Source organism: Struthio camelus, chromosome 3, assembly GCF_040807025.1.
Source record: "Struthio camelus isolate bStrCam1 chromosome 3, bStrCam1.hap1, whole genome shotgun sequence".
NCBI lineage: Eukaryota > Metazoa > Chordata > Aves > Struthioniformes > Struthionidae > Struthio > Struthio camelus.
In genome coordinates, this window is record NC_090944.1 from 125,726,014 (window position 1) to 125,743,906 (window position 17,893).

General features: G+C 37.6%; 1 protein-coding gene across 3 annotated transcripts in view; it reads left to right on the forward strand.

The window, feature by feature from the left end:
- The window catches only part of LIN9 (lin-9 DREAM MuvB core complex component), a 39,312-nt gene extending 23,109 nt beyond the window's left edge, over positions 1-16,203 (forward strand). For all 3 annotated transcript variants that reach the window (XM_068940145.1, XM_068940146.1, XM_068940147.1), the window contains 9 exons: positions 2,840-2,997; positions 4,069-4,202; positions 5,387-5,506; positions 5,687-5,788; positions 9,608-9,688; positions 12,632-12,757; positions 13,111-13,293; positions 13,407-13,504; positions 14,823-16,203. In XM_068940145.1, coding sequence (XP_068796246.1) covers positions 2,840-2,997; positions 4,069-4,202; positions 5,387-5,506; positions 5,687-5,788; positions 9,608-9,688; positions 12,632-12,757; positions 13,111-13,293; positions 13,407-13,504; positions 14,823-14,928 — 1,108 coding nt within the window. In that variant the 3' untranslated portion in view covers positions 14,929-16,203. The remainder of the gene's footprint in view (positions 1-2,839; positions 2,998-4,068; positions 4,203-5,386; positions 5,507-5,686; positions 5,789-9,607; positions 9,689-12,631; positions 12,758-13,110; positions 13,294-13,406; positions 13,505-14,822) is intronic.
- The last annotated feature ends 1,690 nt before the right edge of the window (positions 16,204-17,893 follow it).

The window sequence follows — 17,893 nt, forward strand, 5'->3', positions numbered from 1 at the left end:
TTGTAATATTTTTCTTATGTCTGCTGCTACTCTAAATTAAATGTCCTATCACACCATCAACAGTGTGGTTGATTGTCACAACAGTATTCTTCCTGGGAGCCTGCAAAGCTTGTAAGATTCCAGTAGACTCTGAGGGAAAGATAAGACTGCAAGAAAAGGAAGAGGTAACAGTTAGTCTTGTGTACTCTATTATATAACCTTCACTGGGGTTGTGAAATAGCCATGGATATGAATTAAACTCGGATATGCTTGTCCTGCCATGACATGATGATGATGATTCACATATGTTAGTTCAAATTTTCGTGATCCAGGTAGAAACCAAGCAGTCTGCAACCTGATTTCTTTAGAGGCTTTTTAAGAGCTTGAGCAATGTCATCTATCCAGTGCTGTTTTCACCCTTCCCTTTTCACAGGAACGGCACAAAGATTGGAAAGCGTATATTAAATTCATTTGGGCGGAGAGGGGTTAGAGTTTTCCTGTAACAGAAGCTAGAAACACATTGCAAATACTTTCGCCCTCCAGGACCCACTGTACTCTGAACACAGAGTCTTTTTAGTGAAATGTTCTTACTGTTGCTGTTGTAGGGACCTCCGAGTTTGGTAATTAGCCTTTGAACTTGTATTTTTAAGACCATGAGTCAAAGAACATCAGACAGTGTCTGATGGTCCTGATGCAAGACCTTGGACATGTTCAGAAGGACTGATATTACCGTCTTTTCTTAGTCTATTTTTTTGTCTTACCGTGAATAGTTACCCTGTTGTTTACCCCAGTGGCATTGAAGAGTCCTGACCTACGTTTTGCTATTTCATATTCACAGCCCGTGACAAGCCTTATTTCACGCTTGTTTCCTCCCAGCAGTAAACGTGACACAAAAAACATATCTAAATAAGAATTTCTAAAGAAGTTTTGCATAAATCTCCCAACCACTCTCTACCTCTCTACCATATCCCTTTCCAGATATTTTGAACTCCTAGTGAGGATCATTTAAGCAATGTACAACTCCAGGTAAATACATTCTGCTCTTCAGTAAGTGGTGAACTGGTGAGTGGGACACGCACGTGCAATTGCTGTATCTACGGTACAGTTTGTACATGACACAAAGAGTAGTTGTAACTTCTGCAGTGATATTGATTTGAAAGCCTAGTAAAGGAACCTTCAGTGCACTTCTCAGATCTGACAGAAACACATCACAGCTTCACTTTATTCCTGTCGTACTTTGGGGTTTTTTTGGTTTTGGGTTTTTTTTTTTTTTAATGTATTGTCTAGGACTAAGACCTCATTCTGTTTCATACTTTCCACACTGAGCAAAAAGATGGTCCATGCCCCATATAACTTATAAACCATGTATAAGACAGAAAACAATTGGTCCTTATGGATAGACAAAGGAGCATGAAACTGCTGGTCAGCATAAAAGGATCTCATCATCCTGGCTGCTTAGTTGTTATCAACGTCTTATATCCTTCACAGCAAAGAGAAGACTCGGAGAAGAATGTTGAAATGGCTTTGTGGAACTCTTTCCAAGTGCGGAGTATACAGAAGAAAACATAGGAGCGCTTTTTTCAGCGTATAATAGAGAGAGTAGTAGAAGTAGACTTGGAAGTAGGAGTTGACGACTCAATACCGAATGAGAGATAAATAAGTGAGCGAGATCTTAAAGGGTTTTAAAACAGAAATAAATAGTTTGCTGCAGTACAGAAGGGGGAACTAGTAGAGGAGTTATCAGTGCCTGTCTTCTAAAATAGCCTCATAAAATAGCAGCTTTACTTGATCAGTAATCAATATATAACTGTATTGAGTTCTACAGGAAAACGTTCAAATTGCACCTAACTGCAGTAAAGCAATTAACAAAAATAGTAAATTATTTGATAAATAACTACTTTTGCAATTGGAGACCTACAGTAGCATCTGTATTCCTCTTTTACAGAACTTCTTTCATTGACACAAGAATGATGTAACAACTTTTTTTTTTTTTTTTCCTAATAAGGAACAACAGATAGGATAGAGTCCTGATGGCTTTCTTTGCTTTCAGTATCTTCCTCATGCGTCAAACCTATTCAGTAGAGTAAAGGTGAAAATGAATAAAACTGAGTAAGGGCCTCAGGAGCAAGTCTGCTGTCTTAGATTAGGTATAAGACTTTTTTTTTTTTTTTTTTTTAAGTGTATGGGGGGAGAAAATCTCTAGAGAGTGTCTGATGTCGTGCACCCAGGTTCTAGTAAATTTACACTTTTACCATGATCAATCTGTGAGAAAAATTCATCTGCATAATAAAGAGGCAGCCAAGTTGTGCTCTGCACAGATGGACGTAGAAGAGACGTAAAAGTGCCCTTTTATGTTCCGAGTCTGGTGCCTGTTTATACCGGTTGGGTTAGTTGTGCTAATCGGCCTATTTAAAAGGGATCTACTATGTATCAGTAAGTGGTGGCAGCCGGGGACCTCATATAGGAAGCCCTGATCACATGCACTGAGCTGGCATTCGGAATAGGCTGGGTGTGGGACCTGCTTTAGCGGTGCTGGATTCCTATACGCCTCAAAAGTCCTTTTAAAAAAAAAAAAAAAAGTATACTCATGTAAAAATACTCTTCTAATATACTCATGCAAACAGCTAGCATTCCTGAGTATTATTTTTAAATAAAACTTATTTTAGGAGTGGTAATTTTGGGGAGTAGGACTGTCTGAATCTGCTCACTGAAATGCTTCTCTCCTGAACACCTCACCCCAAGCTTTTTTATTTTATTTTTCTTTCATTCTGTTTTAGACTGTGCCTATTTATTTGATGTCTTCGTATAGGTGTGTTTTCAGTGTTGAATTTAAGTATCATTTTATTTAATTGTGTTACAGATGTTCCTCTGCGTTCTTTGAGGAAGAGAGGTCAGCATTAAAACAGAAACGGCAGAAAATAAGACTTTTGCAGCAGCGGAAGGTTGCAGATATTTCACAGTTCAAAGATCTTCCAGAAGAAATTCCATTACCACTTGTAATAGGAACAAAAGTTACAGGTAATTTCTTAAAAAAAAACGTGTGTTTTGCAAATATTTTAGTAAACGATAATATGTTTACTGCACATAGGTTAAAATAAATTTTAAACATTAAAAGCAGTATGTTTTTATTGTTAGCTTATTGAGGAAGTGCTTGCATGGGGTAGCTAACATTTTTTAAATAGTGACAGAGTTTAGAGATACAAATTTAATGTGTTTGTTATTGCTGTTGTTCCAGTCGTAGATTTATTCTTTAAAAAGTCTGATATATCAAAAAGAGTTTGGAGAGCGAGATTCTTGAATGCAGGCAGCTGAGTGCTGTCTGAAAGTTTAAAATGTGGACTGTCATAAAACTTAAGCTTTAGTTTTCCATAAATATAAAAATGCCTCTTTTGAAGCCGATGTAGAATTGATATGGCAGAATATTTGGACGTATATATTAAACGTAACCTTATCTTATTCAAAAACTTGAACATAACTGAGGAAGGAATATTGTTAAAAACATTCCACGAGTTTTATTTAATTTGTTTTTAATCTTTAATTCCCCTGATCCTGTCTGCTTGTGATCAAGGTGTTCATCACTTACGCACAGTATCTCCCACTCAAGCCATTACTGTTGATTGCTTTTCGAGTTCTTCAGTGTCACTGTCTGAAAGCAAGCATGCAATCTCACACATTTACATCACCTCCTCACACTCCTACAGCAGTATCTCTGAGCTGCTTTCTTCATTGTCTTTCATTGAATGTGCTGTCATCTGTGGAAGTATCAAAGAGAACTGGTGCTCAAAAACATCCATAAATTGATTTTTGTCCACAAAATCTGACTGTCAGAAGCTACTGGATTTTAAATAGTATTTTGTTTAGACATAAACGTAGTGCAAAGGATTAGGTTTGGGAAATACTTAACCTGCAAAATTGTCAAAAATCGGATGGTATTCCTGTTGCATACGGTTCTTTTTCTGGGTTTGCAATGTTTTCATTTAAGATGTATTTTCTTCTATTGGATGGTGCCAGGCTTACTTGGAATAGAAATCTTTTTTTCTCAATGGCAACAAAACATTGTGATATTTGGGGATTTTTTTTCTTTTTTAGCACGGTTGCGGGGTGTCCATGATGGACTATTCACTGGACAGATAGACGCTGTAGATACTTTAAATGCTACGTACAGAGTGACTTTTGACAGAGCAGGTCTTGGAACACACACAGTCCCAGATTACGAAGTTCTTGTAAGTATTAATAACCCATTTCTTAAAATAGCTGGAATGCAAAACAAAAAAAAAAATCTGCAGTTGTATGCTTTAATCAAAGAGAAGATTCAGAATAAAGTCCCGGTGTGTTGTCATAAAGTAAAAGAAAGAATAACAGATACATGGCAAATGACCTTTGTAAATTAGTGCATACATTTATGAAGATCTATGTAACGCTTCAAGGAGGTGCATCTGAGGGCTGCATTTGATTTTCTAGTTTTAGCCCCCCACTTTCAAATTGTAGTTTCCCAGGGGAATGAGCATCCACTGTTTTTGGTTTTACATAACAGGATAACCTTCTTTGATAATAATACAATCGCTCAGGCTGGGATAGTTTACTAGAGCTACTATTATAGGTTATTGTAATAGCTTGAGTTTAACATGAAGAGGTATAAAGACTAGTGTAAGATCCCAAAAGAAATTCCGCAGTTGGATCCTGGCAGGATTTGTGGAAAACGTTCAATAAAACCTGTCCCTTTGTAATTTGCCAAAGTCTGGAAAAGCCTGTGGTAGCTGGAAGTAAGTATTATGAGTTGATTGAGTCTCATTTTGAATTTTTTTATGGTAGTGAAACTACCTGCAAGGAAATTTGCTTGATCAAATAATAATTTGATTATATTTCCTATCTGATATGCTTGTGCACCAATTTATGATCTCCCGGAATTGTTCCTGATGAACGGTTTGCCTTAGATTGCAAGCTTTTTAGAGGGGCATGTTGTTCTTTTGTGTCCTGTGTAGTGTTGAATCTACCAAGGGCTCGTAACATGTCGAAGAACTAACCTCTGTTTTGATCTGAGTTTGGAGCCTCTGCCAAACTCCTGTTCAGTGATGACTTTTCTACAACATTCCAGGAAAAGTTTTGGAAGCATTCTTGCAGTTTTTTGGATGTTGTGCCGTAACACTTTGCAAACTGCAGCAACGGAATATGATTTTTGAAGCCCATGCTGGCCCCAAAGCAAAACAAAACGGGAAGGGAAGTCTTAAATGTAGTCTTTCAGAAAGTTCTGCATTGCTCTAAGCCATTACTCTTCTAATGTTGTTTGGGTTTGGAGGCATGGAGGGGGAAGGTTAAGTCTAGAAATAAATATATGTATTCCGAAGGTGCTTACAACTTTTAATTAGGCTGACATCTGCAGTATGTTTTTCCTTTTCCTGTCTAAAAGAGCAACGAGCCCCATGAAACCATGCCAATTGCTGCCTTTGGACAGAAACAACGACCTTCTAGGTTCTTTATGACCCCTCCCCGATTGCATTATACACCGTCACTCCAGTCTCCAATTACAGTAAGTTATTTATTTTGTCTAATTTTGTAATATTAATCAGTGAAACATTTTCTGATGCCTATTGAAGCTGTGACCTTACACAGTTTTGAGATTAATTTTCCTCATTTATTCAGTGAGATAAAAATTATAGCAAAACCCTTCAGAAATATGCTATTAAATGAAACTTCCTTTCTTGTATAGGACAGTGATCCTTTATTAGGACAGTCTTCGTGGAAAAACAAAATTTCAGGCACAGATAGTGAAACGCTAGGAGGCTTTCCAGTAGAATTCCTCATTCAAGTGGTAAGTGTCAACTACAACTCTTAATTTTGTTGCGTATTCTTCTTTTGTGTTTATTCTGTCAGTCTTCTGTAGTTAAATGACCTTCTGTTGATTTATGAGAGGTTTGGTGATATCAAAAATGAGCTTTTCATAAGATGCTAGTAATATGTTTTGAGAATTTTTTTTTATGCTTATTTTTCTCGCTTGTCCTTAGCTTTGAAAACTGCCGCTCTTATTTCAGACCTCAGGAAGAGGTTATGTCTGCAAAATTGTGTCTCATCTTAATACTTTATCCAGGTTTCTGATAAAGGAATTAAGAAGTTTAAAACAACAGTTATTGAAGGTCTGTGCATTATTTTTAATCCTAAAGCATCAACATTTTTATTTTAGTACCGAGCTGTGGTTATGAAATACCTGAGATTGGTGATGCTACTTATGGGTTGCAGTGCTTTCGCTAATCCAGGGGTAGTTTTGTGCTAAAGGCGACAGTTAAAGATGTTCTAGCCTTTTTTATACATTGGCCTAGTAACAAAGTCATAGCCATCATTTTGATTTAATAACGATTCAGGAAGTAAATGATCAGAAACTGTTTGTTTCAAAGAAGACTTTCTGGTAAGTTAGGCAATTATTTATATCATGAATAAACAGTTTCATGGGAAAAGATTTGTTTTGGACAAAACACAAAAAAACCCAGAAAAAAACCTTTGAATAAGGTTTCTACCCAGCCTCTTAGTTTTCTTTTACAGGTTCTGAACTTAATTGGGAACAAAAGGAAGTGTAGCCAGAATCCTTTGGTACGGATAAGTAAATGTCAAGGATATTCTGTTTGTGTATAACTTGCAGTCGGAAGCAAACGTTAGCGCTTGCACGAACTATTTTAATTACAGTCTCAGACTAGTTTTTCTAAATCCTTATATAAACTTATAGATGTCTTTGATTGGGTGTCAGAAACTACCGTCCTTAAAAGAACGGCTCAAAATGAACCATACGGTATTAAGTTGGCATTGTCTTCTGTATTAGAACCTGGAATAAAATCAACAAGAAACAAGTAATAAATGCAATAAACTAACACAAAGAGCAATCTTTCATCCTTACATACAGTATGTATCATTAAATATTTCATAGGCCGCACACTGCAGGTGAAAATGGATAGATCACATTCTTTTCAGAGAGGTTTCTGCTTCTAGGCAGGATTAAAATTTGGAGGATGTTTCTTCTCCAAAGGCTGCTTAGCCACAGCCTTTTTGTTTGTTTTGGAAAAGTTTAAATTTAGATGGCAAAAGAAACAATCCAAGACAAAAATGATTTCTTACAGTGTTGCTGCATGCCCAGTAGAGGGAGTATGTTAATGCAGCACATTCAGAAAAGTGAATTAGTCTTCCTGATTGCTGTGGAAAAGGGAAAATCATCTTAAACGCCGGAAGAAAAATCTAAAAATGGATGCTGGATTTCTGTCTGTTCTCTGCTTGTGAAAAGTTTGGAAAATAGTCCATATTAAAAAGTTGCTGCGCACTTTATTTTGAAATGCTTTTTTCTTGTAAATACTCTCTGGACTCAAGAATGAAATATAAAGTACAAATTTAAACATACCGGTTGGGCTGTTCCTTCATTTTCACCTTTTTGGGGAATTTTTACGTGTGGAAGAGTGTTGTACTAAAACCTCTTTTCCAGTTTAACAAGAAGTATAAACTGCAGGAACTAATGACAGTAAAGAGGGTGAGCTGTGCTGAAAATAGAGCTGCTAGGCCAGAATTTCTCAAAGAAATTGGAAGTGATCTGATTTAAAGCATCCACTAAAGATACTGGTGGAAAAAATGGAAGTCTTTTTAATAGTATTTAATAGGATGTACCAATGAAAGGAAAGTGGTGGGCGTCCATAGGTACAGTGGAAGGTCTGAGTTTCATGTAGAAAGAATCAGATTATCTTTTCGCTGGAGTATATGATATACTATAAATACATATAATATAAAGTGCAAGGTCATGAACTTGAAAACTAGAGCCCGTATCATGAAAGATGTATGGACATCTAAGTAGAAGTTAAGTACCAAATACCTTGCAAGTTTTGGGGAGAAATAAGACACTTGTGCATTAAGTTGGGGGCTCGCCAGCTTCATCAAGGAGAAGGACTTGGGTATATTTGTCAGCTGGTGAGGAGGATATAGCCCAACAAATAACTTTTTGGCAGCGGTGTCGGAGGGCGTACAGTGTTTTCCTTCCTGCCAGCTGTTTTTTGCCAACACAAGCATTTGTGTGGCTGTAGAGTAGTAAATTAGATCAGGGAGATGATCCAGCTCAAAAGTAACCATTTTTAAACATTTTCTTCTTCCTTTTCTGGATTTGTTCATCATGATCAGTCCCCTGTTTGGATTCTACATGTAGCTGCAAAGACGCACGTGCTGGCTAAACATATGGGCGTTGGGGGACAACACAAGGACAGAAATGAGCATGTAGATTAGGAAGGGTGATAACCCCTGCGGTGCTGCCGCTCTGTGTCTGACCATAGCTTAGCTTCAGTTCAGAAGATGGATCTGGCAAAGTATTTCTCGTAGAAAGAGGGAAGTATCGAAAAGGTTTTACAGTTCTGGTAAAAATGCCATCTCAAGTGCAAGTGTGGGCTTCCTGTCCCATTCAAGAAAGATGACAGTGAACTGAAAAAGGTGCAGAACGAGCTACAGAAGTTTAGGAAATCAAGAGACTTTTATGGGAGAGGAGACTTGGAGGGCTTGGGTTGATGAGTCTAGTGAAAGAATGGCCAAGAAGAGATACTTTTACTGTCTGTGAAGGAACAGGAAAATACGCAAGGAGAGAAGAACCTGTTTTTAAGCTGAAGGACAGCTTTGGCAGGAGAACAAATTGCTGTGAAGTGAACAAGAATGCATTTAACCTGGAAATTAGAGTGAGATTCATAGTTAGCTGAATGAGGTCCTGGAACACCTCTCCATTAGGATTCGTGAGGGCAAGAAACGTGGCTGCTTTTAAGATTGAGCTTGAAAAATTGACAAAGGGAATTACCTATAAGCGGTTGTGTGCTGAACTAGGAGTTCCTGTTTCTCCCAGTTTTGAGTCCCATTTCTAGGATGCGGCTAACCCCTTTGGAATACAGAAAACCTGAAATCTGGGTCCTGTTTAAATCGGTAATAGAACTGTTGCTGGCTGTAGTGGAGCTAGAATTTCTCCCAGGGGCCCTAGAGAGTATGAACAGTTTTAAGAGTTATGTACCTGTTGAGAGAGTATTTCCAGTGATTTCTTCTTCAGTCTGCTAGGTCCCAAAAGCAGCAGAAACAGGGTACTCTCGTTACAAAAGAAAATGGGAAATGGAAAGCCCAGAGTTCGTCCTTATAAAACAGATCCAGTCTCTGTAGCAGCTTTTATTACAAGAGCGTACAAAAAGGGCTGGTGCTCCATCTAGGACACAGCTGTGAACAGGCTTAGAACTGTGTGTGAAAGGTATGGTATGACAAGTGGTATTAATTGTAGGATGTGATGATAATATCCTTAGCTTTTCTTTAGGCTGGAAAAAAGAAGATTCGTTATTTCTTCAGCCTCTAATTATCCATAGATTATATTAGTTTTCCTGTTGGGTATTTCAGCTGATCGATCGGTTTTAGCTTTCTCCAGTCTAGCACACTTGAAAATGCTTTAAAAAACTCTTTAAAAATTCGTAATTTATTTTCACTTAATTCTTATTTCTGCATCTTAATTTGCTGAACAACTGAGAAATGTATTTTAAAATACTGGAGGGGGAAAAGAAAAAACAGGCACTTTATTATCTTGCATTTCTATGGCATTTCAAAACTGCCTAAGGACCTATTCATCCTAAAAATAGCTCCTTTGTTTTAGACCAGGTTATCGAAAATCCTCATGATCAAGAAAGAACACATCAAACAATTGAGAGAGATGAATACAGAAGCAGAAAAGCTGGTGAGAATCTTCTCTCTTCAGTTCTTAAGACAGCATATGCTTTAACAGTCTTATTGCAAATAGATGTAATGGATGATATCGGGGAAAAAAATTGTAGTGTTTTTTTGCTAGGCTTTATCTAATTATCAGTCAGTAAATCAAAATGATAATGCCCCTTCTACTACCCATGGCTATCAATCAACTGAAAGCAGAAAGCTTTCAGCCTGCTGCCAGCAACCATTGAGGCAGTTGTCTCTACAGTGTACAGAAGGAAGAGTAAAGGTTTGTGGAGAGGAAAAGGCATCCTCTTTACTTCTCGAAGTGAAAAATGCTGAACTGTTCAGGGAACTATTTGAATGTCAAATGATTTATTGTGGTAAGATTTCCCTCTTTCCCTTCAGTCACTGTGTGCCCATGTACATTCTGTCACTCTGCTTCCTACCGCAAAGAGAAGCGAGATTAAAACACACTACTGCAGCCTGTAACTCTTGATACTGAAAAATTACCACCTCTTCTTAAACTAAAAAACGTTATTTTCACTAAGCTGTTAGTACTTTTGCATAGACAAAAGCAAATCATAAGAAAGGCGGATGTTTTCAGAAGCCGCCTTCTGACAAGAATCCAGGTATTAACATGGCACTCAGCTACTGACTTTAACTAACTTTATTGTGGAATAAGAATATCAAGAATAACAAAGTTGAGAGAGCAAAGAAGCCATAGAGAAGAAGAGGATCCAGGAATAAATGTTAAATTTGATATGTTTCAGCTCAGTTGTAGCCTAGATAAGGACTTTGAGATGCCTTTGAAAGTCTTCCCTCGCTTGGTTGCTTTGTAAAGGAGCCATTAAAAGCAACTGTCATTACTCCTCTAGGCTGCCCTGATGAGATGGGCTAAGAATATGGCCCACTAGAAAGATATCTTGTCTCCCTATCTTCTAACCTTCTTTTTTGTCCCTTTGGTAATTCCATCTACATTTGTGCCATTGAGTAGATGTTGTTTCTCCTTTAAAATGTATTTTCTTTAAACAACAGTCTTTTTCCTGGCACTGATTATACTTGAGCATAAGTAAAACAACAGAATCCTTTGAGTTCATGCATGTGTATTTCAAATATGAGGCTTTGATAATCATCCATCAAATTCTGATTTGGTGATTGTTAGAGAAATCCTATTGTTTGGTTTAAAGAAATCCTTTTATGGCGATGTTTTTAATGACTGATCTAATGCAGAAATAAAAGGAACTGACCAAAATCGGAGGTGTTACTGAATTTAGTCCATTGTTATCTGGCAATTATAGTAAATTCAAAATTATATGAGATAGAGGATACCTTCAAAGTAACTTTTAATACATAAAATTGCACGTTTTCTTTTTCCTTTTTCTAAAAGGACACTTACCAGCTGTTGCTTGTTAAGCATCGTGACATGAGTATGCTAGTCTTGGTCGCAGGCTGTAAACAAGTCACTGTGTACATAAAATAGTAAACAGTTTTCTGATAGCCTTTTGAAAAAGCAATCCTAAATAAAAAGGATGCATAGCTCACTTTTTCACTTCACCTGTGATAAAGGTGATTTAGAGGTGACGCTGATCATTCAAGAGCAGCATTGTAAATGCTCAGTGGCAGAGGTGCTATCTGCTGCCGTTTACTGAAAGAGCCAGCCATCTTTTATCTGCGAGTTCTGCTGTTTGTCCATGTTTCCAGATCTTCGATAACTCCTGGATCATAAATAGAGCTGATGCTCAGAAGTCCTTCTTTCATCTTCATTAATGCAGAATGCCCTCAAACACCTCTGCCTGATGTGGAATTCACAATTGTCTGTGGCTTTCACGTCTGAGCTGGATTATTGCAGTATGCTCTAGAGGGGCTGGTCACTGAAGAACATCTGAAAGTTACAATCAGTCACTTACCTTACAGAGTTACAGGAAGTATGTTCAAAATTTATGCTGGTTTCCAGTTTGCTTTTAGGTGAATGTTTAAGTTATCATGTTAGCTTAAAGCCCTATTAATTTGGTATTCAGACACTTAAAGCCCTAGACACCATTTCCCGTGGTTAAGTGTAAAGGGGAACGTAATCTAACAGCATAACTGAAATCTTGATTTTGGGTTTTTTAACCTGGGTCTTCCTGATGATGGCTCTTGACTGTGAAACGTTTCGTCTCTTGGTATAAAATCTTGGCCACAGGACTGATTGTATGAGGTACCTGTATCTCAGACTTTTGTCTAAAGGGCAGTAGAAACACATCTAGCTTATCTTGCAAGAGACCGTTTGTGGGGGGAAAAAATAGCCTATTTTGTATATTTTGTTTCCTTTTACTATATATCACCTAGCCAATGTAGAAACACATTCTGAAAGCAATGTAAGGAGAAAAAAAAAAAAAAGTGAATTTGGATGTTTATTTGTTGTGGAAAGTTGTGCCTCCCCATATTTATGTTACCAAACAGAAAACCTGGTAACTATCTTTTTTGCTAAACTCTTAGTTGTAACAGAGAGTATGCAGCACAGCGGTTGTCCTCAGGTGACCGTCCAGCCTGCTAAACAGCTCTGCATGCCGTTCTGCAGCCAAAGTAGTTGTCGCCATGTTGTCCCATACTGTTCCCCTACTGACAGGGTAATTCTGTACACAGAGCAGAGACCAGTCAGTGAGGGCTGCTCTGAGCTCTTCTAAAAACCCAACTACTGGAGAAATTAGCAGGTCTGACCACAGGCTTTTGTAGGATTTACCACTGCAGGTCATCATGATGCTTTGTGAAAGAGAATGAAAGCGTGGTAGTTACTATCCAGTTGTCAGTTGGACTTTTAAATAGTGATACCAGGTTTTAATATTTTGTATGTTAAAATATTTCCATTCAACATTGAGATTTCAAATATCTCACAACTATTTGCAAATGAAAATTCTTTCTTGCTGAGTTCAAAAGATACGTATGTACAGTGTTGCGTTAACTTTAACGTGCTGTATCTTTTCCACAGAAATCCTATTCTATGCCAATCAGCATTGAGTTCCAGAGGAGATATGCAACTATTGTTCTAGATCTAGAACAACTAAACAAAGACTTAAACAAAGTTTTGCATAAGGTTCAACAGTATTGTTATGAGGTAAGATTTTGCTAGAACCCTGCTTAATGTTTTAACACCCTGTAAGGTGTTCCTGCTTAATTACAAATAAATCAAAATTTCCTGGGGGTAGGAAGGGTGCTTGGAAATGAAACTTTCAGCAGCAGCTGTATCAGATTCCTTTTCTCTCTCTCTCGGTTTCTCTCTCAGAATGCGGAAACTTTTGCTGATGCCAGTGGCCAGTTTTGGAATAGATGTGCACGTACATAAATGAATAAAAGATACTGCACACTATATACATGTGAACCCTCTTTTGAAACCATTTGTCATTTCATACATGCATCAATTGCAAAGGAGAGCTTTAATCTTTGTTTCCCTTTATTATTTCTATGCAGCTTGCTCCAGACCAAGGCCTCCAGCCTGCAGACCAACCGACAGATCTGAGACGTAGGTGTGAAGAGGAGGCTCAGGAGATTGTCAGGCAAGCAAATTCCTCGACAACAGGACAGCTTTGTGTTGAAAATGAAAACTTAACTGATCTTATCTCTAGACTTACAGCAATATTACTGCAGATTAAGGTAAAAAGTTTGCAAAAAATACAGTTTATCACATAAAATACATGTTATTGAAGCTCTGTCAGCTTCTTTGTGCTGAATTGTCAGAATATTATTTGTGTTTTCTTCTCCTACAGTGTCTAGCAGAAGGAGGTGACCTGAATTCCTTTGAATTTAAATCACTAACAGATTCATTAAATGACATTAAGAATTCAATAGATTCCTCAAATATCAGGTATTGCTTTTTGAATAATTAATTCTTAATTACGTAGTTCATGCCAGCAAGCAATTCTTACTGTACTTCAGAGTACATTGATTATAATTACAAGTTTTAATCTCATAACTTTTATTTATAGGAACAGTCCCATGTAAAAGGGAGCTTCTTAAAGGGAGTTTGAAAGGGAGTTTTCTGTTTCATCCTATCAGCAAAGTAACCTGATATTTAAAAAAAAAAAAAAAAACACACTAAATTAACAGAGCAGCAACTAGTTCACCTTACATTTGGACACCTAATAAGTTATTTTTAGAATATTTTCAGATTTGAACATCTGAAAGAGAGCTATAATTTTTTGTGCTGGTAAAGGTATTATAAGCTCTTTAAACCACAGAACAGTATACAATCTCCGTATTCTTTTTAGCAGTGTTATTCAATCTCATCTGTAAGCAAGTTAGTATATGAGACAATTACAGCTTTTGACCAGTGTGCTTTATCAATATTTTAAACAGCCACATTTGTGCCAGATCAAAAGCCCATCTAGTCTAGAATCCTTTCTTTGACAGTAGTCAAAATCAGAGGCTTAGGGAAGCATTAAAAAAATAACAGAACTGTAGTGATACTTTCTTTGCGTATACTGCAGCTTCCAACAATCTGTGAATAGGAATTTTTTATTATTATATAGCTGCTAAAATGACATAATTTAAAAATCTCATCTAAATGCTAAGTACTTTATTTGTATCCTCCGTGCTCTTCCTGCTACCTAATTAATGGGAGGTTACAGACATGGATTTTCTTTCCGAAGATAGTAGGGTGGCCTCTGGATTTCAGAAAAGGTTGAGAAATGCCGTTGTGTAGCACTTTTCCATTTTGGTAAAAACAAAAATAAAACACGAACAGCAGTGAAAGGTCTGTATAATCAACTTTACAAAAAGCGTGCTGGACTGGATTCGACTAAATCCAGTGTAGTTGAACTAACTATATAAACTCTGCTAAAAGGGTGAGAAACTATTTCACTGTGCTTATTTTGAATATTTTAGCGTCTCTTCACAATATATTTATTTCATTAACTCTGATCATGTGAAAGTCTGCTTTAAAGCACAGGAGTCAATGACTTGGTACAGCTATTTGGGCAAGTACTATTTTCATATGTGTCTTTATCAAGTTGTATCAGTCTGTGCTGCCCTCTGACAATCCTTCTAAATTTTCACGTTGATTATGTTCATACTTTGACTTAAAAACAGCTGACTTTCACTGTAGAAGTATTCAGATGTAACTCTTAGATGTGGGGGTTTAACTTCTTTTTCTTTTCTTTTCTTTTCTTTTCCTCTCCCTGTAGTTGTTTTCAGAATAATGTTGAGATCCATGTTGCACATATTCAGAGTGGTCTGAGCCAGATGGGGAATCTACACGCCTTTGCAGCTAATAACACCAACAGAGACTGAAAACTTTATTTCAAGTGAACAGCAAGTAGTTCTGGAAAATCCTCTTCCTTTACATAGGCTTCACCAAATATCCTAACTGCCAGAAGATAAGGGAAAAGAAGACCTCTCGGAAAGGACCCTTTTAAATATGTTATATCTTCTTCTTAAGAAAACCAGCATTACTGGCCAGCATTACATTAGATTTTTTCCATTTGTTATTCACATACAGTAGTTTCGCTAACTGATAATCTCTTAGTAACTGCATTTATTATAATAAACTTGAGAACATGCTTTCATATCATTTGAACTTAACCTTTAAAAGTTCAGATTAATTCTGCCCACTTGTTGTTGGCTCTCCTGGCACGCTAGAAACGATGAAGAGGAAATGGCTCAAATCAGTAGCCATATGGCAGTCCTTTGTTCTTTAAAGCTACACTCCTGTAGGTATGGGTGAGTCGCCATTTCAGCCTGCAGGTAGGGTGGTGACAACGCAGGCTGAGCCTTCCTGACTAAAGCAGCAGCAGCAGCAGCGGGCTATGGACAGCAGCAAAGGGATGTTGCAAACTTGAGGCTGCTGGGCAGGTCTGTCGATCAGTCAATATCTTGTTGGAACTTCTAATTTATCATAACTTATATAAGGAGTCTAATGAAGGAATATAGAAATGTCACTGGTGACTTTCCAGGAACAGATTGGTCATGGCTTTTTCCCTTCACGCAGGGCAAAAACGCTTTAGTTGACATTTATATAAATGACTGGTTAAACATATTGTTTTTCCAAATTTGTGTTTGTTTTGCACAACTTTTAAATTAGATAGCTGATTATCCAACAATACCCAACATATATAAATATGAAGATTTTTATAATTAAAGATAACCGGTGAGGTAAACTGCAGAAATGAAAAGTGGAAACCTGCCTCTGAGTACATTTTGGAATGTTAATCTTGTAAAAAGTGTGTATTGGTTTGTTTAAATAGTCTTGTAAAGCTTCTGTGTAATGAATTGTTTCCAGAATTTTCAGAGATAGCTGTAGAGATGTTTTTGATTCCTTTAGATGCCTCATTAAATGAGGTCTTTTATATGTTAATGTATAAAGAATATGTAAACAGGATTATTTTCAATTTTAAAATTTTGTATAGTTTAAAGATGCTTCTGTATTCTGTGTTGGTATTGTGCCACTGCAAAACTTTAGTGCAGAGTTTATATTTAGCTAAACTTGTTCTGTTAATTAAGAAATGCATAAATCTTTTATTCTCAATGAAATTTGTAACTCTGAATAAATTGACCTATGAGAGTTGATATATTTCACAAAAATGCAAACTTTTTTGCAGATGGTTTCAGGTCATTTTTTAAGACAAGTTAATTTAATTGCAGAAAATGAAGCGTTATGGCCTGGAGGACAAGGTGAGTAGCGGTTTTAAAAGGCATTTGGAAAATTTAAAGGGATATTATGAAATAATATTAAACACTAATTTTGCTGAGTTAGCCATGGAAATTTACCTGTTGGAACTTAATAGAATATTTTAGTGGTCCCTGCAATTCCTCTTGCAATAGTTGCCCGTTATTTTGTGATGTTACCGTCTGTTTGGTAAAGAAGACAAACATCTCCTCCCGCTGCATTTCTCATTTAAGCAGAGAGAAGTGCCAAAGCACTTTGGTGTCACAACGTAACTAAGGTCATCTGCAGCTAACTCTGGAAAAAGAAACAGCCCTCTTGCTGTTTGCTTGCACCCCTGCCCTTGTGATCTGGTGCTCATAAGACTGGGACTAGTGTCCCAGTTTGGGGAGCTGCACTGCTGAAAAAACAGTCCTCTTTCTGCATCTAGTCCGCTGCCTGCGTACCTTACTGAACTCGCTCGCTGCCGGGTGAGGTGGGCTCCAGTGCCAGCCCAAAGGAAATAGCAAGGATTACCTTTTGCAGCAGCAGCTAGCTGGCCTGCTGAAGGGACCTTTCTACTCCCTTATGGCTTTGTCAAAACTCTGCTTGCATACTCGGAAGTTAAGTGTGCACGTGAATGCTTTTCCGGAGCAGGACTTCCTGACTTTGCCCTATTGATAGCAGGGATCCCAAACTGCAGGAGGGAGACAGTCCTAGATACCACTACCAATAATGGTGTCAGCTGGTGTTTAGCAAATTTGCGAACCTGTTTTTCATGATAAACATGACTCTTACGAACACAGAATACATTACAATAATCACAACACTGCAATCTTAACTCTGATTCCTTAGGTGCAATGGTTTCTACATGCTGATACTTAAATATGCTCTTTCCAGTATTTTTTGCGTTGAGTGTTTTTAATCATTGCAGGATAATGTAATATATAAGAAGGCGCACTATTTGTGATCAAAGTATTCATGTACTTTCATGTGGCATTTGGCCAATGCATGTAGGTAATGTGAGTAGATACATGCTTTTTTTAAGAGGCTATACATTTCTCTGTGATTACTGATATGTTGGGTCAGAGTTAATGTTGTTGAGTTCTGATGAAATACAGCAACATTACTGTTTCTGCAGATTGTGGTCTAATTGTGGTGGTAGGAATCTCAAGAACTCACGACTATTACTGTAACTTCAGTTGGCAGGAGTGGAACAGGTTAGTTCAGTTTCTTACAGTCAGTAAACTTGAATTTACCCCTCACCCCCAAGAAACCAAGCGCCTCATCTTCTGTGTCCTCCTGTAAGTACTTTCTGGGGTGGCCTTCCTGACCCCTAAGGCAACAGCTCCTTAGGCACCCACTGGAGACCAATGGAGGTTTTCTGGTTGGGGGGGATGTTTGGGGTGTTGGGTTTTTTGTTTTTTTTTTTTTTGGAAACAGCCCCATCTTTGGAGAGTGCGTCTTAATCAGCCATCCTACACTGCTGCTTAGCCTTTTAGGCTTGCAGTTCAAGCGTGGTTCGGCTGCCTCAGATCTTGCAAGCACAGGTATGTGATGGGTGATACTGAAAGATTTTTGAACTGGTAACCTCGTTCCGTCAGGTTTGATTCC